This window comes from Morus notabilis, unplaced genomic scaffold (genome assembly GCF_000414095.1).
Source record: "Morus notabilis unplaced genomic scaffold, ASM41409v2 Scaffold442, whole genome shotgun sequence".
Classification (NCBI taxonomy): Eukaryota; Viridiplantae; Streptophyta; class Magnoliopsida; order Rosales; family Moraceae; genus Morus; species Morus notabilis.
Window position 1 is genome coordinate 359430 of NW_010358595.1, and position 25613 is coordinate 385042.

At 40.4% G+C, this 25613-nt stretch overlaps 1 protein-coding gene across 1 annotated transcript; it reads left to right on the forward strand.

The window, feature by feature from the left end:
• The first annotated feature begins 1348 nt into the window (after positions 1-1348).
• On the forward strand, positions 1349-24365 carry LOC21404800. The gene is made up of 9 exons (XM_024162135.1): positions 1349-1609; positions 1753-1815; positions 1938-1993; positions 2486-2579; positions 2763-2823; positions 3175-3256; positions 3780-3835; positions 23602-23665; positions 23810-24365. Exons 1-9 carry the CDS (start codon positions 1478-1480, stop codon positions 23871-23873), a joined length of 672 nt encoding a protein of 223 aa, XP_024017903.1. The 5' UTR covers positions 1349-1477; the 3' UTR covers positions 23874-24365.
• Positions 24366-25613: the final 1248 nt, after the last annotated feature.

A 25613-nucleotide genomic window follows, 5' to 3' on the forward strand; every position in this document is an offset into this window, starting at 1 on the left:
CTCTATTCTTTCTCTTTCACATTGCAGTGTTCCTCATGATACTTGGGTTATCGATACTGGTGAGACACATCATATTTGTTGCAATTTGTCTAGTTTTTCCCATTCAACACTCATTGATCCAATCACCATTAATCTCCCAAATGGTCACATAATTGACATCACACGGATAGGAATAGTCATATTGTATGCTTCTCTCCTTTTGCACAACATCTTAGCAGCTACACACTCTGATGGTGATTTACTTATAGATCCTACAAGCTATTGAAGATTGCTTAGGAAGCTAATATACCTCACCATTACATGCGGATTGGGTACATGTCCCGACACTCAACGTTCTCTTACTGGCTTATGTATTTTTCTTGGATCTTCTCTCATCTCTTAGAAATTCAAGAAGCAATAGGTTGTCTCTCGTTCCTCCACAGAGGCTAAATACAGATATATGGCCAACACTACTTGTGAGATTGTTTGGTTGCTTGGGTTGTTTGAGGAGTTGCAGGTTGATCACCGCAGACCAGCCCTTCTTTACTGTGATAATCAAGCGGCTCTTCACATCGCTGTCAATCCAGTCTATCATGAACGCACCAAACACATCGAGATCGATTGTCACTTTGTGCGGGAAAAGATTCAAGCTGGTGTCTTGAAAACTATTCATGTTTCTACTCACAATCAGCTTGTATATCTTCTTACCAAAGCTCTTCATCCTACACAATTTCAGCTTCTTTTAGATAAGATGAGAATTCAAAATCTATATTCTCCATCTTGAGGGGGAGTATTAGCATATTAGCGCACATTAGCCACATCGCATGTTAGCCTCTTTTCTGATGATATTTGTTAGCCATTTGTCCTCATTCAATGTTTCTGTTATGTGAGCTGTATATGATATTCTAAAAGAAATTTATTAGGGGATGTTTGTTTTTTATATCCGTTCCTGATTCTGAATCATAATTCATGGTTTTCTATAATATTTTTCTCTCATGAAAAATACACATAAAACAAAAATAATTTTAAATCATAGTTCTGAATTCATAAACTAAACGTCAACTTAGCTATTCTGAAGCCAATCACTCGTCTATATGTAATCCTATGACCCGTTTAGTTCACTGATTTGAGTTGAAATGTGATTTTATGTGAAAATTTTTTATTGTAACAAAAATATTAAATGTAACTATTTTTGAAAATTTTTTAATATAATAAAATTTAAATTAATAAAATAACCGGCACAAATATACTTGCTTTTAATCAGAGTAATGAGAATATTTTCTTTCTTCTCCATTTTCTTTTCCTAATATAAGCATCTCCATTGGAGACGTAATTAAGTACGCATAAGAAAGGAAAAAAAATAAAAATAAATAAAAAATAAATAAGAGGACGCAAAAGACTGGTCTTTACTTGGGATTTGAGCCGAGGGTGGATACTGGAAGAAGAAAAAGAAGAGGAAGCCGAAATCTCTTGAGTCAATGTACGAGAAATTCCGAGGATGGTGAAAAATGGAGGCGGATCAATGGCCTCTTCTTTGCTGTTCTTCTCACTCTTCCTTCTTTTCTCCAACTCTCTCGCTTACAGGCCCGGCGATATCGTCCCCATGAGCAAGATGGGTCAATACCACTCTGTTCGTATTCCTCTAATTCCATTTCACATATTCAAATCTGGAATTCAATCTTCAAATTTCCCTTTTTTATACTTCACATGATGATCACGAAATTTCCTTTTTCTGTTTTTTTCTTTCTTTTTGGTTGAATTCTGTAATTTCAGTCGAGAACTACGTGGCAAGACGTGATCGGTCGTAATTGCCCGATCTTTGCCGTTAATCGTGAGGTACGATCTTTCGATTTCTCTCACCTAGGGCATTCGGTTCTTAATTTGTTTTTCCTTTTCTCTGGGCTTATTTATTACTTATAAATGTTGATTTTTTTTTTTGGTGGGATTATGCATAATAGGTTCTGGCCCCTATAGAAAAGCCGGTGGGTTACACTGGAGCTGATCCATACAAAATGTGAGTATACATTAGTGAGTCTTGTAATGATAAACTAGGGTATAAATTTCGAGAATTGAATGATTGAGGTGTTTGATGGTGAAGGCTAATTTTATTTTAACACATTTTTGATCTTACGAATTTTGAATGGGTTTTAGAGTTAACATGTCAAATTTCATATCTATCCCTCTTCTCTTTTTGGCTTTGAATTGGAAACAACAGAAAAAATGGAATGAGGGACTAATTATTTAGTAGTAATAAATTAACAAATACTGTGTTTCATTTTGGAAGTTGCTGAATTTGGGAAATTTTCAATATGTTGTTTGTTGTTGGCTCACTTGTTCTATCATTTACATTCCTTTAATCGGGTGCTGTTAAGAAATATATGTTGTTTGTATACTTCTCGTCGGTTAGTTTATTTTGATAAAGATTGGAGATTCTAAAATGTCAATTTTGTAACTTGTGTTTTACTTTATGAGTTTTATATTATAATGGATGTGGACTATTGTGCAGATCATTTCAAGTTGGAAGAGAGAAGTTTTTAGTACCATGGCTTCTTGTGATAAATCGTAAAAGTTCAGAGGTTCCCATGTTGGATGTGCATTTGGTAAATTTCTGATTATGATATCAGCTTATAGACTTCTGTCAAATATTACAATGATATGCTTCATTGAGACGCTGAAATTTTTGACCTTTTGGCTTTTGATATTAGTAACCGTTTGTCCTGAAGAATTTGAAATATGCTAGCTGTAATGTCCAATTGACGTGTTATTGCTTTTATGTGATGCAGAGGTACTCGGGAACTGATTTGCTTGGTGTCACTGCTAAAGTAGTGGATATGCCTCATCACTGTATGTAATATAATACCGTGCTGTATCTATCATTCTGTAATAGTGCTTATCGTAGTGACTTTTATGGACTTTATAGGCCTCAACATGCACACCTATCATCTAGAGAGGCTTATGTTATTGCTAAGTAGTTAAGTGCTTTATCTTGTTATTATTATTTAATATTTTCAGCATTTAGGTGGTCCTTTATGAATTGTAGTCACTGTGGCACCGTTTATGAGTAGAATAGATAGCAGGATTTCCTGCTATTTTGTATTGTATGGATTCATGGTATTGGAGGACGAGTGCATAAACTTCTAAGTCTTTTACGTTGAGCAAATGGTTAAATCAATTTTGTGTTATGTTTCCCAACAGACCTTGAGATTCATCCAAACATTCGTCAACAGTTCTGGGATCCTCAAACGTGGCCCAAGCACATTCTTGTCAGATATACATGGTTAGGATAATCTCATTTGTTGATTCACTACATTTATTGATTATTCTCTTTATAATTATTATTCTATGAATATGACGCGGTATTATGCTTAACATGTAAAGTTTTTGTTAGAAAGGACAAATTTCGTTATGTATTTCAGTAGACTGGATCTATCTTTAAGTGGATATTATAATTATATTTCCGTCTAAATGTTCTCCGGTACGAGGAATTTTCTCAAGTAAAAAGGAATTAAAATAAATCAGATCTAAAATACTTTATTATTGTGTTTCTTCTCGTGAGTGAATTAGTTTCTTTCAGTATAATATTCTGGTGCTTTCCCTCTGAAATGATCCACATTCTAATTAGGTGGAAATAGTTATCTTTCATTACCTTCTAGTTTTAATTTGATTAGTATCTTTAAGGTCTATATATAATGTATTCTTTGCTAGACGAAACAACACGCATAAGAACTTGATTTTCTTCGGTTATGTATAAATCTCAGGATCCCGCTTCATAGTACAAATTATTTCTTGTGTGTTTTCAGGGAGGAGCAATCAGAGATTGATGTGCCTTCTGGATTTTATGTTCTCTTTGGATCAGGTAAAATAAAAATTATGCATGAGTTGGAAATTTCATCTGCACATACAATGTTTCAGTATTTCATCAATGATCTATTAGGAATTTGGAAAATTTCCTTGAATAGATGGCTTTTTTTTTTTTTTTTTTTAATTTTTTCTGAAATTGATTAAATTCATTCCAGTAGTAATCGATGTTGCTTTACTAATAGGAAAACAAAGAGTGGAAAGGGAATTAGGTTCTCATTTAAAATTATGGTGTTTACTTTTACTTTGGGAATAAAATGAAACGGTCCCACCCACAAATCATTAACTAGTTTCTGGTTGGGAAGGAAATTAGCTTCAGCATACTACTGGAATTGAGTTCCTCTTCCTAAAGGAATGAAAGAAACTACCTTTGTCATTAGTACTCTCAACTTTGATTATGTGTACAAGGATATTTTTGTAATATTATATATATATATATATATTTATTTTTATCTTTTGTTCTTATTCATGATAATTTAGTACCCACCTTGATGGAATTTTGGAACCAGGAATACATGGAATTGGAACTAAGTTTTGGTAGATGTGAGTTCCAGGATTCCAATACAGTGTTTGCTAAACAATTAGAAATCATGTCTTATTGGAATTGAATTTCTATTCCATAGTTTATTAAACCGAGGAGGAATTAGAATAAGAATAAGTGTAGCTACAAAAATACCCTTGCACGTAGAAAATAAGTGAATTTAAGGGAGGGTATATCTTGAATAGAAGGTAGTTACTCTATTTTTCTAGGAAAAGAAATTTAATTCTGTTAGGCTCCTGGGAATTCTTTTAAAAATAATTGTTGACTGGGAAAGAACAATAGCGTAATTGAATGGAAAATAACCAGAAAACAGGTCTGGTTCCTTTTATTAAAGCAAAAAGAAACGGAAATACAAATAATTGGGGGAATTCAAGGACCCTCTAGCCTCCCAAGTGATCGTCTCCTAATAGCAAAATTCTCGATGCCTTCTCTATTCAAGGCCTAGGCTATTTATTCTCATCCCTGTAACTAACAAGCCACAGCCCTCCTATCGGAAAACGTATCCACTTGCCTTCCCACATCCCAATGCCAAATATCCTAACCGTAACGCTTACCCCGAAGCTAACTGATACTCCAAATTACCCTCCAGCCCTTGCTTGCCCTTCTTCCTCTTTCTGGCGTACACGAACTTAAGAGGTGGAGACCTAACATTACCCCCCTCCTCAAGTACAACCTTGTCCTCAAGGTTGAAATCTGGAAATTGCTCCCGAATCACAGTGACAGGTTCCCAAGTGGCATCCCAAGAAGGTAGTCCGGCCCACTGAACCAGAACCTCGGCCATGTGACGACCCCCTACAGTGACAGTGTGAGAACCCAAGATGGCGGCAGGCTGCACCAGAAGTTCGAGATTCGCAGTCAACTGAGTAGGGAGGGGTTGACCCTTGTATTGTTGACCCTTAAACTGCTTCAACTGCGATACATGAAAAATCGGGTGTATCTTGGCGGAGGCTGGCAAATCCAAGCGATATGCAACCGGTCCCACTTTCTCCAGAACAGTGAAAGGCCCATAGAAACGCGGGCTCAGTTTTTCGTTAACTTTCCGAGCTAGAGACTTCATGAAGTAAGGGCGAAGTCGCAACAAAACTAAATCACCCGGGGAGAATTGAATCTCTCAACGACGCCGATCTGCAAAGAGCTTCATATGTTGTTGAGCCAACCTTAGATGCTCCTTAAGTGCATCCAATATCTGATTACGCTCCTGAAGTTGGACAGTGACCTCATGGACAACAGTTGAACCATCTTGAAAACGATAGAGAGTAGGAGGATTGCGGCCATAGACTGCCCAAAAAGGGGAACACTGAATGGACGCATTATAAGATGTGTTGAACCAATATTTAGCCCAAGGCAAAAAGGAAAGCCATAACCGTGGCTTGTCACAAGTAAAGCAACGAAGGTACGTTTCCAAACAACAGTTGGTAACCTCAGACTGGCCATCAGCCTGCGGGTGGTAGGCAGTGCTCGGCTGGAGTTTGGTCCCCTGCAGCTTGAACAACTCATGCTAGAACAGACTCATGAAAATTGGGTCGCGGTCACTCACAATCGAACGGGGAAAGCCATGCAGGTAGACGATTTCGCGAACAAATAATGAGGCTACTTGCTTAGCTGAGAACGGATGAGCCAAGGGGCAGAAATGTGCGTATTTGGAAAGCTAGTCGACGACCACCAAGATAGTGTCCATCCCCTGAGATTTAGGTAGACCCCCAATGAAATCCATAGTGAGATCTTCCCAAATTTGCTGCGGAACCGGCAAGGGCTGCAACAAGCCCGTTGGTGACAGAGCTTCCATTTAGCTAGTTGACACTTTTCGTAGCTGGAGACATGATCTTTGACAGTCTATTTCATACCTTTCCAAACGAAATTTGCCGAAATCCGTTTGTACATCCGCAAGAACCCCGAGTGGCCCCCTATGACTGAACTGTGGAAATCATGAAGCACTTGAGGTATCCAAGCTGTTGGTAGAACTATCCGGTCCTGAAACCACAATAATTCATTGCGAACACCATGGCCTTCACTCACGGGCCTATCCTGGCGGATATCCATGATGAGGGCACGACAATCTGCATCCTCGAGCTGTCCCCGTTTGATGGCTTCCGTGTCGACCTGGTGAAGGACAGAGAGAGCTGCAAACTATACAGGTGAGTCTTCCCCACGGCGCAAAAGTGCATCCGCCACCCGGTTCGCTGCACCCAGCTTATATTGCACCTCGAAATCATAGCCCAGCAATTTGGTAATCACCCGCAGCTGTTCGGGTGGTAAGACTCGTTGGGCCAAAAGAAATTTTAGGCTCTGTTGATCCGCTCGAATGATAAAATGCCACCCCAAAAGGTAGTGCCGCCATTTTTGGATGGCTAGGATGATGGCGAGAAGTTCCCATTCATATACTTATTTCAACCGGGAAGAGGGAGAAAGGGTCTTACTGAAATATGCAATCGGCCTCCCGTCTTGCATCAACACCGCGCCAACCCCGCTACCCGATGCATCAGTCTCTAGGATAAACTCCTTAGTGAAATCCGGCATTGCTAATACTGGAAGTTCAGTCATGGTGCGCTTAAGTCGACAAAAAGCGGCCTCCTCTTTGGGTGTCCATGTGAAGGTTCATCTCTTGAGCAAATCAGTGAGGGTCCGAGCGAGTGAGCCATATCCCTGAACAAACCGTCGATAGTAACCAGTGGAACCGAGGAATCCACGATGTTCGCGGACATTTCACGGAGACGGCCAGGACAACATCGCGCTGATTTTGGAAGGATCTGCGGACACTCCCTCTGCCAAGAGCACGACCCAAATAATTGATCCGCCCTTTCCCAAAGACACTTCCCGTAGTTAGCAAACAAAGCCTCGCTACGCAGCACTTCCAACACGCTCCACAGGTGAGTATAGTGGTCCTCCCATGACCTGTTATAAACCAATATATCGTCAAAAAACACAAACAAATTTTCACAGGAAAGGGCAGAATACTGAGTTTATTAGTGGCCGGCGTGTTGGAAGGTGGCCGGTGCGTTGGTAAGGCTGAAGGGCATGACGAGGAACTCGTAATGCCCCTCACGCGTCCGAAAAGCCGTCTTCTCCACATTGCCCTCGCGAACTCGTATATGATGATAACCAGACTTCAAGTCTAGTTTAGAAAACACCATCGCGCCATGTAATTCGTCCAACAACTCGTCAATTTTTTCGGAAACTTGTCTGGAATTGTCAACTGATTCAAAGCTCTATAGTCGACGCAAAATCGCCAGCTGCCATCTTTCTTTTTGACCAGGAGCACCGGACTAGCATAAGGATTGTTGCTGGGTCGAATGATCCCAGAGGCCATCATATCCGCTACTAACCTCTCAATTTCGGCCTTTTGAACCTGCGGGTAACGATAGGGTCTGATGTTTGGCAGTGTGGCGCCATCTCGAAGGACAATGCAGTGTTCCCTTGTGCGTTGTGGAGGCAGTCCCTCAATCATGTTGAATATAGTGTGGAATTCCCAGATGAGTTGTTCACACCGTGGCGGGATTGGGCGGATTTCCCCTTCTACCTGTCCGTTGTTTGCTACGCGAATTTCCAACAGTACCCCATCCCTTGTATTGGTCCAAATCCGAGATAAGGAGCGTAGGCTGATCGAGGAATAACTCAAGGAAGGGTCACCTGTCCAACAGACCCACTCCGCCCCTTTCTGAAACTTCATAGTGAACTTGGTCCAATCCGCTCGAACCTCCCCTAACGTCCGCAACCATGAAATTCCTAAGACCAGATCGGCACTGCCCAACTCAAATGGAAAGAAATCTTCGACTACCAGATATCCCTGTACAAGCACCTATACTCCTCTGCAAACTCCATTCTGTTGGAAACTCATTCCATTGCCCACCTCGATCTTGTGCCGAATAGATAAATCAGTGGGTATGGCGAGACTGTGCACTAGATCTGCAGTAATGAAGCTGTGAGAAGCCCCACTGTCCACCAAAATAATCACTTCCTTCTCTCCCAGTGTCCCCTTTAGCTTCATCGTTTTTGCCGTGGCCATTCCCTTGAGAGAGTTCATAGATAACCCCAGACTTCCTCCGCCGGCCTTCCCGCATCCTTGGTTGACTCTTCCCCTTCTTCCTGGCTCTCCCCTTCACTTCCCTCGTCTTCCCCCACTGCGAGAAGCACCTGCAGCTGCCAATTTTTGCATCGGTGGCCTGGGCTAAATTTCTCATCGCACTTGAAGCATAACCCACGTGCTCGCCTCTGCTGGACCTCATCGTAGGACAATCGTCGGAAATTGGAGCCACCGTCTACCGTTGGACCACCTGCCGTCCTGGGTTCGCGATTTCAATAAGTCGTACCTAGGTCTCGCGAATTTTGGGATCGAAGAGAGCTCTTAGGTTTTTGTACGGGGCTATAAGTTGGCGGATTTGGGTTTAGGCTGCTAAACCTAGATCGCCCACCCCACTCGGATCGGATATTTAGCCCTGCCCGAACCTTCCGAATCTGATCCACGGCCTCCAACCGGTCCTCTGCTTGCTGGGCCAGATCCATAGCCTCCATTAGGTTAATGGGCTTATGCATTTTTACCTCAGCCCTGATGTCCTCCTTCAGCCCATTGAGAAAAGCCCCTCGGAAAACGTTCTCGGGTATACCCCTCATCGCTGTTGCGAGAGTCTCGAACTCTTCCCTATACTCCACCACCGTCCCACCTTGTCGGAGTGCCATCAACGTTTCCGTTGGATCTCCTTCTCGAGAGTGGCCGAAACGTTGGAGGATGGCTTCCCGTAAGTCCATCCAACCTACGAAGGGTTCCTGGCCGTCGACCCACTGGTACCACCCTAGTGCTCTCCCCTCCATGCAGACAGAAGTCGCCAAAGACCTTCTCTCCCTCGTCAATGTCGTTAATCGCAAAATAACGTTCGGCTCGAAAAATCCACCCATGTGGATCCTCTCCATGAAATAAAGGTAGTTCCAGTTTCTTACCTCGGTGTTCCGTCCGTGCGCGTGGTCTTTCCGGTGACTGGTAACGGTGACAACCATCTCTTCCCCTCGCGTGTTCTCTCCTCGGAGGACTTGGATCTACTCGGGCTGGGCGGCCTGGTTCTCGCCTGGGTGGAGTTAGATCGTTCCAGATCTCCCCCGGGGGAGAGTAGTCTTCCCTGGCTCTCCTTGGAGGAAGCGTTGGTTGCGAACTTGCCGGATCATGAGCTCCTCGAGTCGGTTGATCGTACCCTGTATACCGTCCACCTTGGCTCCCATCGCGGCTACTTCCCCTTGCACCTCGCTGAGCCTCACTCCCATGGACGCCACCTCCTCCTGCAACCTTGGCACTGGGTCCACCAACGTTTCGAAGGTTTGTAGAGCATCTTGGAAATTGTTCAGCCTCCTCTCCAACGATCCCTAACGATCTTGCTGGTTGGCCATGGATCGACGTGCTCTGATACCAATTGTTAGGCTCCTGGGAATTCTTTTGGAAATAATTGTTGACTGGGAAAGAACAATAGCGTAATTGAATGGAAAATAACCAGAAAACAGGTATGGTTCCTTTTATTAAAGCAAAAAGAAACGTAAATACAAATAATAGGGGGAATTCGAGGACCCTCTAGCCTCCCAAGTGATCGTCTCCTAATAGCAAAATTCTAGATGCCTTCTCTATTCAAGGCCTTCCCACATCCCAATGCCGAATTCCTAACCGTAACACTTACCCCGAAGCTAACTGATACTCCAAATTACCCTCCAGCCCTTGTTTGCCCTTCTTCCTCATTCTGGCATACAAGAACTTGAGAGGTGGAGACCTAACAAATTCCGTAGATCAAAGGTCAGTATTAAAGCCCTAACAAGAAGAAAGAAAAGGATTTCTAGAGAGAGAGATATTTGTGAAATGAATCTGAATTATTATTCTCACTAATATGAGTAGAGTAATCTCTACTTAAAACATTGTTCTAACCACACTAGTTTAGTTAGCTAAACACTTACAGCTAACTATAGTTAATTACTAACTAATTCTGGTATTACTTATAATAGAACCTCTATTGCACTTAACAGAATCAGTAACAAACTAACTTCCTAGCTTTCTCTAACACCTCCCTTCAAACTCATAGTGGAAAGACTCTTCACTATGAGTTTCTCTTAAGCTTGCATATAGCCTTGGTAAGCACATCAGCAACTTGGTCTCGAGAGGGAACATGTTTAACTTCTAAGCTCTTCTTTAAAATTCTTTCCCGAACGAAATACAAGTCACGTTCTATATGCTTTGTCCGTGCATGAAGTACAGGATTTGCTGCTAACATAACTGTGCTCAAATTATCACACCAAACTACAGGCTGTTTTGACATTTCGACTTTCAGTTCACTAGTCAAAGATTCTAACCAAGTCAACTCAGCAACAAAATTAGCTAAACTGCGAAACTTAGCTTCTGTTGATGATCTAGAAACAGTGTGCTATTACTTTGAAGTCCAAGAAAACAAGTTTGGCCAAATAAACACAATAGCCAGTGGTTGACCTCCTATCATCTTAGTCCGAGGCCCAAGCCGCATCACAATAGCCAACAAGATTTAATTCTCCAGATGGCATCCCTTGTAAATGCAATCCATAATCCAATGTTCCTACTAGATACCTAAGAATGTGTTTAACAGCTTTCCAGTGTGCCTCTAGAGGAGATTGCATAAATTGACAAACCCGATTAACACTATAAGCAATCTCAGGCCTAGTAATAGTAACATATTGGAGGGCTCCTACAACACTCTTGTAGAGCTGTGGATTACTCACTGGATCACTTCCAAAAGCTATCAATTTCAGTCCATGTGTCATTGGAGCAAAAAATGATTTTGCATACTGCATTTTGGCTTTGCAGAGTAAGTCAGTAATATACTTAGTTTGAGAAAGGTGTAAGCCATCAATCACATGCTTCACTTGAATTCTAAGAAAGTAATCAATTAGACGCAAGTCTTGAGAGCAAATTTCTGATTCTATTGTTGTACCAAATTAGAAACCAACTGATCATCACTCCCTGTTCTTAAGATGTCATCCACATATACCAAGACAAAGATACAATTGTGAGAACCATGCTTGATAAACAAAACTTGATTGGATTTAGCTGAGGTAAAGCCAAAAGACAGCAAAGCACCATAGAGTTTCTCAAACCAAGCTTGAGGAGCTTGTTTGAGACCATAAAGGGATTTATGTAGCCTACACACCGAGTGTGGACTCTTTGGATCTTCAAATCCCGTAGGCTGTGACATACAAACTTCTTCAAGTAAATCTCCATTTAAGAATGCATTGTTAATGTCTAGCTGTTGAATTGTCCATTTCCTAGTTAAAGCAACCGTGAGTACAACTCTAATGGTAGTGGGTTTAACAATAGGACTAAACGTCTCATTGAAATCAAAACCAGCAACCTGATGAAAACCTTTCGCATTCAACCGTGTCTTATACTTATTTATCAAACCATCTGGTTTTCCTTGACCTTAAACACCCACTTACAACCAATAGCTTTTCGGCCAGCTGGTAACTTAACAAGAGACCAAGTATTGTTTCGAAGAAGTGCCAAATATTCATTAGTCAATGCTTGCTTCCACTCGGGTTATTGCAAACCATTTGACACACTTGCTAGCTCCTTGCTAGCTATAAAAACCTTTGGTTTGACAATCCCATCCTTGAGTCGAGTCAGCATAGGATGTGGGACAAAGTGGGCTTGTTGCTTGTGTTGTCTTGTGCTTTTCTGAGGTTGAGCAACATCTGCACCTGATGGATTAGTAGTGACTGGTAAAGGCTGGCCTGCATCAATGGCGTCAACACAAGTAACGGGAGAAACAACATGGGTAGAAATATTAGGCATAGTGGTGATATCAGTTTCTTCAAACGTAGGCACACGAACACATAAAGGAGGGATAGGAGAAGTTGGTAAAACGTAAGGAGTAGTTTTAGACATGTAAGGAATCTGTGTTTTATCAAATTAAAGATGACATCTCCACGAAAAGGACTCTTTGGTACTTTCTTTTTTAGAGAGGGAAGCTCCTCCTCTCTACAAAGTGAATAGGTTTTATTCATTTAACGGTTATACCTTATTAATTACAATGAGGTATAAACATTTTGATCCAGATTTTAGGACTAACACAAGGTTTTCATTTTTAGATTTGATTACTCAGGAAGTGTGATTGAGATTACGGAGAGAAACATAAATGAAAACTTCTTGCTTGAAGTGGATTTGGGAGGTGCAGCATTGCTTTGCAAGGCAGTTGACAAAGTGCTAAATGAAGGCAAAGGGAATGATTCCAGAAGATTTTACAGAGGTCACAGCTATAGAATGATCGTGGAGTGTAGCAGGAACAAAGGAGGTGACTTCATGAAGATATCGAAGATTCAAAACAGAATAATAAGGAATGTAACAGTGCTGGGAGAATATGCATACAAAGGCTGGTATGAGTTCAAGAGATGCATTGACAGCTTTTTAAAAAAGCCAGGCGGTTCAGAGAATGCTCAACCAAGAAGAATCCCAGAAAAGAGATTAGGGAGGAGTGTCTAGTAACAACGAAGTCAAAGACCGTGATGAAAATGTGGAAAATGGCGATAATGGTCCATAGGTACAAACTGGAAACTAGTTGGAGAGTGATTAAGAATTCCTTAGAAAGCAGACTAAGAAGAACTATTGAGGTAGTTCATTAGCAGCGGACAAGGCCATAACATGGTGTTGCAATGAGGAAGAAAAAAGTCGTTTGTTCAAAGATCCTAGTCTTTGCTGGTAAAGAAGTTTTGTTGCTAAGATAGAACTATGGAGTATTTATTCTCATTGGGATTATATCCAGATTGAGGCGAGAAATAGCTGGATTGGTATCGAAGGTCTTATGTTGAATTTATGGAATTATCATACGTTAAAAGTGATAGGAGACGCTTGTGAGGGATTGCTGGAAATTGCCAAAGATACGTTGAACCAAATGTTTTTAAGGTATGCTAAGATCAAAATACGAGGATTCCTATCAGGTTTTATGTGGCCTATGTTGGAACTTCCATGCCAAGGGAAAAAAATTTATTATGCATAATACACTCGTTCAATATCAATGATGCGGATAACACCATTCATTTCTTAATGAGAATGCCATGTATTAGTAATGTTTTAATTAAAGATTCTGAAACTTTAATTAAATTCATTACGAACATCGTTTCGATTATTATCCTTAAATATTATCCTCTCGTATATAACACTTATATACAACATTTAAAGTTACATAAATAATCGCGGAATTTTCAATGATATTCATAAAGTATTCAATAATACATACACATAAATAATGAATAAACTATTTTATTAATTAAATAATAAAATATCCTTATTACATCTCATGCTTTAAGAACACCATTCCCAACAACGCTTTCCTTCTTTTATCATCTTTTTGGAAATCCACGTTGTATCCTTCTTGTAGGAATCTTTCCACATTTGATTCTGATTGTCACCTCATCACCATATTCACTTGTATCTGCAACACGCCTAAGAATCATGCCTCCGGTGATGCATCCTTGACCTTCATAATTCCTCATTGCTGCAAATAATTTCCAGCTTTTGACAAATGCATGCCACTGCATCTAAGTAGACTGAAATGAAAAAACTTGAATTTTTATGTAGTTCTTCTACTCTCATTGTACCGCCATTATTGCTTAAAGAAATTCTAAATAGTAAAGAAACCCTCGAGAAAGAAAAGGAGGAACAGGAACGGATTTCACATGCACCGAAATTTAATGCTTCTGTGGGGCTCGCAATGCAGATGGACAATAGATTTGAAGCGTTGAGTCTGTTACAGCTGTACGACGAGGAGGTTGAATGTCAATCAGAAAACACACTTAATACTAAAATAGGCTGCCCTAGGAAAAAGGCAGAAGAGATAAATAACAGCCCATTGGATTTGGGCTTAGAATGCAGTAGCAAGCCCCAAAGACCAAATTATGTCCAGAGGGCTCTGGACAAAGAAAAGGAGTCAGCGAGTCATACAAACCCAACCACCTATTCGGCCCTTTGTCTTGGGCTGGATTTTAACAGAAGAGTTGAGCCTTTTAGTGGATCGAAATGGAACTGTTAGTTTACCAATCCATCCCAAAAGCTTAAGCTATTAGGAGGAGGTTGGGCCAACAATAGTTTTATACTTTAACACTCCTCGCGTGTGGGCTGGACAATGGGCAATTGTGTAGGTAAATTAATTAGAAAGCCCAACACGTGAATATTTAAGCCCGAGATATATTAAAGACCTAACACATGGTGACAATTTAAATGGGGATAAAGAGTGCAATTACGGGAGTTTGAACTCAAGACCTCCCGCTCTGATACTATGTTAGTTTACTAATCCATCCCAAAAGCTTAAGCTATTAGATTGTGGGCCAACAATAGTTTTATTCTTTAATAGGAATGGATTGAGACCTAAGGGAAAAAACGACTCGGAGTTGGGAGAGATAATATCGACATCATCCAAACAAGAGAGACAGGGCAGATTTCACTCATCTAGCATGAGGATCATGAAGTCGAAGGAGCATTGGACTCTCAAAGGAGGAAGGGTTCATGTTCACAGAGATACTTCAAGAACAAAAAGAGGAGACCTTACAGTTGGGCTTTCCTAGAAGAGGCGGATTTGGAGGAAGGCAGAATGGAATTGAAGGAAGACGGATTGGGAAAGGGAGATGAAGATTTGGATGTCAATCAATTTTGGTTTTCATCGGAGAGCGGAAGCGAAGACTTTGAAGACTCGGGATATCAAGGCTCCTACGTTTCAGATATTGAAGAAGAGGACCCAATTGAGCAAAGTGGAGATGACATCGTGAAAGATATCCTAGGATTGTTTGGGTTGCAGCCAGATGGGGGGGACTCCTCGGCCAAAAGAACACGTAAGTAATTCCTTGCAAAAAACTCTCTTTAGAGAATGCATTAATTCCATTGGGTAACATTATGTAAGATGATCAATCTCGGGATGGGAATGGGTTAGAGAGTGAGAGTCAACACAACCTGGTCATGTCTTGTGAAATCAACCCTGAGAGATTTTGATGTGGGGAGATTTGGTTATTAGTAGTCGTTTTTATATTTTTATTGTCGTTTGTTTTAGCTTGCTAATTTAGTTTAACTTTGTTACTAGTTTATCATTTGTTTTAGTAGCATTTTGTTGTTATTTCATAGGTGGACTATAAATAGCCACTTAACTATTGTATTAAGGAGACTTTGAATATTTTGACAATTGAATACTAAACTTGAGTTTCCTCTCCAATTTGAGGGTTTTTCTCCTTGTGGTGTTTCTTTTAAGTGGATTTGGGAATCCTTCCGGGTTAGGCCGGTAATATCCGGCTCTTTCCGTTCCGTCACATCAGTTGGTATCAGAGCTCTCGGCTTTCTCAGGGTTCGACACCATGATCGGTGATTGGAGCCACTTCGACGCTGATGAGCGTGAAGTTTCACACCATCAGAGTTACGGATATCGACGGTGGGGTGCCCACCAACGGTCCCGTTCTCCATCATTTCACCACCACCATTCTCCGCCACCACCTTTACCATATTCTTCACGGCATCACCCCCACCACCACCACCAACGTGAAACATCCTATCACCACCACTACCATCACCAATACTACAGCCATGACCAATACCTTCTTCACCACCATCACAACACCACCATGCAATACACAGACACCATGTACCCAGATCTAAACTCATTTTCCTCACCTTCTACCTCCAACCATCAACACCATAGACACATCTACCAAACCCAAACAAACACATCCATGACAGTGAATCAATTCAGATTTGCGATGGAGCCTGCCGAGATTCGCCATGGTACTAAGACCATCAACCATGAAAACGGCTCAAGACAGTCTATTATCTCGAATAGTCGGAGAACTTATGGACGTATTGAAGATCAAGACGACGGCGAACGCCATCGAGATCGCAGCTGGCAAAGCATATTGATGAAGGAGGAACCGGATCGAGGAACGGGGACCCCAGATCAATTGTCGAACAGCGTCGAGAACGACGATCCCCTCGACGTCCCCAACCTTCCTCGACGGTGGCGGCTCTCGACGAGGTGACATTGCAATTCAGCACCAGATCCTAGGATGTTGCGAGATATCGAGTGTCGAGTACAACAGTCAGTGATGAGCTCCGCTAGAGCGAACTCGATGGTAGTGGCGGCCCTGGCAACTAGACCCTTTGAAGTGACGGGGAAAAATGTCCGACCTCGAGAAAATCCCATTGTCTTCTCCGTCCACGCTACCAGCGTTATGTCCACCGTCGTGCGAAGGTGGATTCGATCAAGGCTGGAGCGAGTTCAGTAGTGATATCGATCTGCCGAGTAGCAGCGGCGACGTCAATGTGCACGGCAATGGCGGCTATCTTCCCACACTCCTTGCCAAACATGTTCAGCATCCACATGTTGGAAGGTCCATAAAAGCTGCACTAGCCCAATATCATGTTGGCCCAATTGAGATTAATGAGACCCAAACACAATTTTGCCCAAATGTGTTTCTCAAGTCCCATGTGGATATTGGCGCAAATCAGTTCACTAACCCAAGTCAAATTAACATGACTAGCATGCACAGTGGCTCAAGTCAAACACAAAAATTCAAACCTACTTTAACGAAAGGTGATCAAGAAAAAATTATTCCTTTAGAAATTCCACTTTTTGATGGCAAATGTGACCTTATTGATAATTTCTTTGATTGGCTTCAATTTGTGGATTATTATTTTTGATTGTATGAATGTGGAGGAAGGAAAACAAGTCAAATTAGTGGTTTGTAAATTTAGGGGACGTGCTCAAGCTCGTTGGAGTCGGTTAGTGCACCAAAGAAAGAAAGAGAGCAAGTGTTTGGTACAAAATTGGGCAATGATGAAACAACTCGTGTGAGCAATTTTTCTCAACTCCCGTTGATCCAATTTTATTTCAACAATATCGCAATTGTGAGCAAGGGGACCGATTGGTATTAGAATATGGTGAAGAGTTTCTTAAGCTAAGTGGAACACTTGTTGATATTGAACTTGAAATTCAACGAGTTGTTCGATTTCTTTGTGGATTGAAAAAAGAAATTTGGGTGGAAATTTTTTTATTGTTGGTGCGAAACTTATATGAGGCTATTAATCTAGCAACAGAAGTTGAATGTGAGCTTGTGAAGGTGAGCGGGAGCTCTTTTGAAGTAGAGGCTAAAGATGAGCAAATTGGTCTTGAAACACAAAGTGGGTCAACAATTCAAGGTGATGGAGGGAGTGCAAAAATTGGTGCTCAACTTGTGGAGTCGACAATTAAGAGCATTGGACTTGAGGATTTTGGAGTTAAGCCACTGATTTTTGTTGATCAATTTTGTGGAAAGCCAAGCATTAGGTTTGTGGATCTCTCGGCCAAGGAGGCAAAGCGACGCCAATGGCGAATAGCTTGGGTATTTTTTACATTTCGTAGGACTATTGTCTTGGTACCATTGTGGATTTGGGATGAGATTCGGTGGGACTTCTCGATTGGAGTCTACCATTCCCACAAGATCAATAAGGGTCTCTCTTGTGTTGATTTTCCCGAGCTTTCTTCATTCCATATTGCCGCAAGATATTATTGGTTCACTTCCGAGTGCTTCTACCGAGAACTCGAGGTCGAGTTCTTTTTGAGACGGGATGAACTGATGTAGGGAGATTTTATTATTAATAGTCGTTTTTATATTTTTATTGTCATTTGTTTTAACTTGCTAATTTAGTTTTACTTTGTTACTAGTTTATCGTTTGTTTTAGTAGCATTTTGTTATCGTTTTATAGGTGGACTATGAGTCGCCACTTAACCTTTGTATTAAGGGGACTTTGAATATTTTAACAATTGAATATTAAACTTGAGTTTTGTTATAACCTTTGGGTAGAACTCATCCCCAAAAGCTAGTTTGTAGGGAGAGGGTGCCCAAGTGGTTATAAACCCACATGCTAAGCCCATATTTTAGTAATGTGGGACTCAACCAGGATCCTAACATACCACCATGCTTCCGACACCGACGTCCACGGCGGCCCACTCTGGATGGCCCACTCTGGCCTTTCCAGGTCACCCCTTCCGCAACGTGGGCCTGAGGAGGAGCATGCTCTGATACCAATTGTTATATCCCTTGGGTAGAACTCATCCCCAAAAGCTAGCTTATAGGGAGAGGGTGCCTAAATGGTTATAAACCCACATGCTAAGCCCATACTTTAGCAATGTGGGACTCAACCAGGATCCTAACAAGTTTCCTCTCCAATTTGAGGGTTTCCCCCCTTGTGGGATTTCTTTTAGGTGGATTCGAGAATCCTTTGTCCGGGTTAAGCCCTTAATATCCCGTTCTTTCCATTCCGCCGCATCAGATTTATTTCTGTGAACCCAATAGACCTTGATAGTTACAACGGGGAAAGTTCTAACCTAGTTCCAATTGAAGTCGATTCGGGGATAAACACAATGGAGAGGGTCGGGAAATTAATTGAGAATCCTCATTATATCCAACCCATTATAGCCTTATCAAAGGAGGAATGGGATGTTATTTACAAGGTGGTAGAGAGGGTACAATATAAGGAGCCAAGAAGTTCAAAATTTGAAAGACCTTGCAAGCCAAAGAGAGACATGAGGGAACTTAAAAACTTGGAAAGCAGCATCAAAAGATAAGAGAGGCAAGAATCAAGGGGGTAAAAGAAGTTATAAATGAAGATCGTCTCATGGAACGTGAGGTGAGTAGGTTCGGCCAGAAAAAGAGGTGTAATAAAGGAGACTTTGAATAGAATGAAGCCGGACTTGGTAATTTTGCGAGAGACCAAAATGAAATTTTGGATGAAAGGATTATTGGGAGTTTGTGGAAAAGAAGATATTGGAGTTGGAAAAGCTCTTCCTTCCATGGGAAGATCGGGAGGCATTGTAGTAATTTGGGACAACAGGGCAAATACAACTTAGTGAGAGTTTGATTGGACAATTTTTGGTGTCAATTAAAATAGAAAGAGGGGATTCTTCGTGGTGGTTATATGGGATGTATGGGCCTAATTCCTATAGAGAAAGAGCTTTGTTTAGGGACGAACTGGTCGGGTTGAATTGCATTTGTGAACTGAACTGGTGTGTTGGTGGGGATTTTAACGTTACAAGATTCAACCATGAGAAATTTCCGGGTGGAGGATTAACGAGAAGGATGAAGGTGTTTGATGAATTCATAAGGGAGGCGGATTTGAAGGATCTAGTATTTTTTTAACTCCAAATTCACATGGTCGAATTTTAGAGAAGATGTGGCTAAATGCAGAATTGACAGATTTCTAGTCACGAGTGGGTGGGAAAATTTGTTCAACGAGGTTAGGCAAGAGGTGGGGATAAGTGCTTGTTTGGATCATTTTCCTTTGATTTTGGACACAGCACAAATTAATTAGGGACCAACCCCTTTTCTGTTTGAAAACATGTGGTTAGATCATCTGAGTTTCAAAAAGGAAGTAGAATCATGGTGGGTAAATCTGAATCTGGTGGGTCGGGAAGGCTTCAAATTGATGGAGAAATTAAAAGGGTTGAAGGAGAAAATCAAGGTTTGGATTCGGGAGTCATTTGGAGATAAAAACTTGGCAAAAAGTGAGATCTTGGGGAAAATTGAAAGGCTGGACAGCAAGGAGGAGGATAGTTTTTTGGAGGAAGACGAAAGTGAGGAAAGAAGAATTTTAAGAAACAGGTTGGAAGACATAATCTTTAAGGATATGGTGGCTGGGAAACAAAAAAATGAAGTTTAGGTCGATTAAGGAGTGGGACACCAACACTAAGTTATTTCGCAAGCTGTTAAGTAATAGGAGGAACAAAAGTGCAATCACAAGGTTAGACAAGGAAGATGATTCGGTCTTGGAGGATAAGGAGGAGATTGTAGGAGAGATTATCTCGTTCTATGAGAAGCTATTCAAAGAGGAGGAAATAGGCTCTTGGTCATTCGAGGGCATAGATTGGGGGGAGATTTCGGGAGATAAGGCTCAGTGGCTTGAAAGACCGTTTGAAGAGGAGGAAGTTAAATTGGTAGTTTTTAGTAGCGATCGGGATAAATCGCCAGGACCTGATGGGTTCTCTACAGGTTTCTTCCAGGAGTGTTGGGGTGTGGTGAAAGGAGATGTGCTTAAAGTCTTTGAGGAATTTTTCAGGAATGGTGTGATTAACTCAACCATCAATCACACTTATCTCTATCTTACTTCGAAAAAGACCGATTCAAGAAGACTGAAGGATTATAGGCCTATAAGCTTGGTGACGAGCATTTACAAGATCATAACGAAAGTTTTGGCAAACAGACTGAGAGAGGTGAGTAGCGATACAATTTTGACGTCCCAGGATGCGTTTGTGAAGGATGGGCAGATTCTAGATGTGGTGCTTATCACAAATGAGGCAGTCGAGGAGTATCGGTCAAAGAAGAAAAGGGGATTGGTATTCAAAGTGGATTTTGAAAAGGCCTACGATCATGTTAAATGGAGGTTTCTCTAGATGAGGTGTTGGAGAAGAAGGGTTTCGGTAATAAATGGAGGTTATGGATGCAGAAGCTTATCATCGGCCAATTATTCGATCATGTTCAATGGGAGACCTAGGGGAAGATTTGGAGTCTCAAGGGGTTTAAGGCAAGAAAATCCACTCTCCTTTTCTCCTTAGTGGCGGGCGTTCTTGGTAGATTAATGGACAAAGCTATTGTCTTGGGTGTGGTGGAGGGATTCTTAATTGGTAGAGAGGCAGTTTCGGTGTCACATCTTCAGTTTGCCGATGATACATTGGTTTTTATTGGGAGCGAACCTTAGTAACATCATGAAGGTAAATGCAATTTGAAAATTTTTCACTTCATGCTCGGGCTTGAAAATTAATGTGGTTAAAAGTTTATTGGCGGGGATCAATTTAGAGGAGAATCTAATCCAATAAATTGCAGCAGCTTTGCGGTGTGAAGTGGGAGAATGGCCCATGAAGTATTTGGGTTTGCCGTTGGGAGAAAATCTGCTATCTTTAGAGTTCTGGTCACCGGTTATTGAAAAGGTGGGGAAAAGGGTGGATGGTTGGAAGAAGGCCTTTCTATCAAGGGGTGGGAGATTAACCCTAATTCAATCTGTCCTTGCAAGCATTCCTATCTACTTTATGTCCTTGTTTAAGATGCCTGGAGTGGTTGTGGATGTGCTGGAAAGAATGATGAGCAATTTCCTTTGGGAAAATCAGGAGGGTGATAAATCAAGGAGTTTGTTGGCTTGGGATGTCGTGTCAAGAAGTAAGGAGAAAGGCAGGTTGGGGATTGGGAACTTGAAGAAGAAAAATTTGGCTTTGTTAGGGAAATGGCTTTGGAGATTTCCATTGGAGCAAAATTCTTTGTGGGCTACAGTTATTAGGAGTAAATATGGGTTACAACCAAATGGTTGGGACTCGAACCTAGTAACTAGGGGTTCTTTCATAAATCCATGGAAATTCATCTCTTAAGGGTTGGTTGGTGTTCCTTCAAAACACAAAATTGAGAGTAGGGGATGGGACTAAAATTTTGTTTTGGAAAGATAAATGGTGTGAGAATGAGTCCTTGGATTTTTTTATTTCCTCGTCTTTTCAGAGTTTTGGATCTTCCTGATGCTTCTGTTGCACAAGTCTGTATACACTCCGAAAATGGTGATCCGAATTGGAATCTCGGTTTTAGAAGAGGTTTGAATGAGAGGGAAGTATAGGATTTGCATTCTTTACTCCAATTAATCAACTCTGTTCCTGTTCAGCCTTCAAGTCTTGATCAAAGAGTTTGGTTGTGTGATCCTAAAGGTTTTTCTTGTCGGTCTTTCTTTTCTTCTTTAGCAAATAGTCCTGAAAATTCGAATTTTGAATCTTTTCAATTCATATGGAAATCTTGTTTCCCCTATAGAATAAAAGTCTTCGCTTGGTTGGTTGCGCTGGGGAAATTAAATACTTGTGATTTGGTGCAGAAGAGGAACCCCCATAGGGTCCTCTCCCCTTCGTGGTGTGTTCTTTGCAGGGATAGTGATGAATCCATTGATCATTTATTGATGCATTGTCCAGTGGCAAGATCGGTTTGGCGTAAATTATTATTGGATTCTCTTGGGTTTTTCCTGTGGCCATTGTAGCTCGGTTTTGAAGGAGGACTTGGCAAGACTGGATGACTAAAGTGCTGTGGAAGAGTATGGTGATGTCAGTTCTGTGGATTTTTATGGTCGGAAAGGAATGCTAGGATCTCTGAGGAAAGGGAGATGGATATCAATAACCTCTTTGAAAAAGCAAAGTTTACAGCATCCTTAACTGAGAAAGCCTTTAAGGGTTTTCCTTTCTAATTTTCAGCCCTGTTAGGCTTTATCTTTTCTAGCGAGGATAACTTATCCTCCTCTCTTGTATTAGACTTTTATTGATTTTTATAAATATACTTGTTTTTTCTTATAAAAAAAAGATCAAGCTTGGAAGCAATCAGATGAGTAAAGAAGACCGGACTAAATTTTGAAGAATTTGCAGCCGCCATTGTTGAAGTAGCTGAGCTTTGAGCTTCTTCCACAGGCTCTGATATCATATTAAAGCTTTTACAAGAAGAAAGAAAAGGAGTTCTAGAGAGAGAAAGATATTTGTGTAATGGATATGGATTATTTTTCTCACTAATCTGAGTAATCTCTACTTAGATACATTGTTCTAACCACACTAGTTTAGTTAACTAAACACTTACAACTAACTATAGTTAATTACTAACTAATTCTGGTATTACTTTACAGAACCTCTACTGTACTTAATAGAATCCGTAACAAACTAACTTCCTAGCTTTCTCTAACATCCAGGAACCTAATTGCTTATTTAATGTGTGTCCCTCTTCATTTGATTCCGAAAGACAAAAGTAAACACCAGAGTTCAAAATAAGGAATTTTATTCCCTTCCCTTTTCCCAAATCGCAGGTTAGTAAACACGGATAGGAACTCAAAGGGATTCCTATTAGTCTGGTGAAGGTGTCAAAGTTTGTTAAATGCCTTGTCTCTTGATATCTTATTATTTTAATTTTGTGGAGAAAAGAAAAGTGGGTCAGTATTTGTCAACTGCTTTATGGCCCTTATCGTTAGATATCTTATTGTTCTATTTTTTTACTGGTGGAAAAAGATCAGGGCATAATTTGTCTTTCCTGGTAAATATCGAGTAGGCCTTTCCGCTAGCCTTTTCTTGAAACCCAAGTCTTGAGTGAAAAAAAGAGGACAAAGTTCCGCTGCCACAGGATGCACAAATCACGGGTGCATAAATTGAACAGCACTCGTTGTAGAATATGTAGAGCATATTTCAACAAATGCTTCTAAAAAACTTCATGTCTACACTGTACAGGTCTCATGCTTTCGTTTATTCTCTCCATCTACATTTTGCAGTCATCACGGGACAAGTTGGCAAAGTATGTTATGTCTTTGAAATACTTGAGGACTTTCTTGTCAATTTCGTTCGAAGCTTCTTAAAGTTGGATTAGCATTATATTGTTTCCTCTTTTATTTCCCTAAGATTGAGGTTTTCACGGTTTTTTTTTTTTTTTTTTTACCAGGTTTGTTAAGGAGACTGTAGCGGAGAACAGCATGCCTGTTGGAGGTGTGGCAAAAGTCGAATGATAGAACCCTTGAAAGTTGAAGCTCGAAATTGACAAAATTGTGTGCATGTACAAAAAAAAAAAAAAAAAAAAAAAAAAAAAAAAAAAAAAAATGTTCTGCTTCTATGAGAAAAATGAAATTGATGGGAGGAAGTTGTTACCTTATGTAATTCCTGTTCCCTCAAGAGGATCTATCTGCTGTTGCATGAAGGAGGCGGCAAAAAGTGAATTACTTGAAGAGTTAAACATTGGTGGACAGTTGCAATGCAAGCTGACGAGAGCTTAAACAGTTCAACATTATTGCTTCACCAATTTTTAGAAGTGACTTTTATTGCATGTATTTTTTGTACACTTACGCAGAATAGTCGCCATAAGAATTTCAAACCTTTTTGACCGTAAGTTAGACTCTAATAGATGTGCGTTTTGCAGATTTAGCCAAGAGTTGGATTTCTTTATGGTTGAAAGTAACAGTACATAATAAAATTAGGGCCATAAATATGTGTTTTGATGTTTCCATGGATCTACCTTTGAATACCTTGCGTCTTTTTTTTTCTTCTTTTTTAAATTAATGAGACGACAATTTGTGTTTTTACTATGAAAAGAGGGTTTCTATGAGTTTTCTTACATGTGGTTAGTTTCTAACCATTAGATCTGATTAAAATTATATTAAATTGAAAAAGTATGTAGAATAGATAGTTTATGATAAATCTGGTGCTTAAAATTAGGTCTTTTCAGTAGTTAATTTTTCAGGACTTATTAGAGAAAACTCATTTGAAAATATGTTAAAAAGGAAAAAAAAAAAAAAAATAGAGGCAATAGCGATCAATACTACAGAAAAATAAAAAATAATAATAAAAAAAACTACTAAACTAAACCAAACCAAAATAAGTCAGAGATTGGATAGGAGAATTTGGATACTAGAGTTGTCTTGCCTCTGCAACTCGTGTCCCACACAAATGTCATGTCCTAATTCCATTATAACAAAGTAAAGGAAAAAAAAAAAAAAAAAAAAGTACTTTTTGTTCTACACCTCTATAAATTTCACAATATTTAACACTCAGGCGCAACTCTACTCATTTCAAGAGCCTTTTATTTCTACTTTTGTAACGGCGATAGAATTCACAGAAGCTTTTAACTTCTCAAGTGCTCATCGAGAAGCCAATTAGGCTGAAAGGGCTTGCTTGCAGGAAAAGTGATTAAATTATGTGTCAAGAAAGTCAGTCCCACCACAGCTGAAGTGGTCCCAGTAGTGTTCTTTCCAATTTATGTGGGCGAAGAACGTGAACGATATGTTGTTCCAATCTCACTTTTGTCCTCGAGATTGTTTCAAGCACTGCTTAATCAGTTCCAAGAGCAGATTAGGGCACAAACTGTCTATGAACCGTTCGCTTTGCCGTGCTCCACAAAGATGTTCGAATCCATACTGAGCTTCAATGTTCAGCCTGAAAATACAACTACGTACTAGTCCTATCACTCACTAGTGACCTATGTGAAGAGCTTATCTTGTTTAGCCCGAAATTACGAACTCGTAGGGAATATTGTTGATATGGTCACATAAGGAGAGACCTTTGTTCCTTTTTTGTTTCTTTCTTTTTCAATAGAGAATACTAGTGTTACTATCCGTGAGATACATATTTATGATCAATCCCCTTAAATTTTATTTTACTTGCACAATATATATTCCCTGCGTTCTTTTCCTCGTCTTTAATTTCTGCTCTTGGAATCCAAGTGTTCGAGTTCTTTGCCCCAGAAAGAAGGTGAA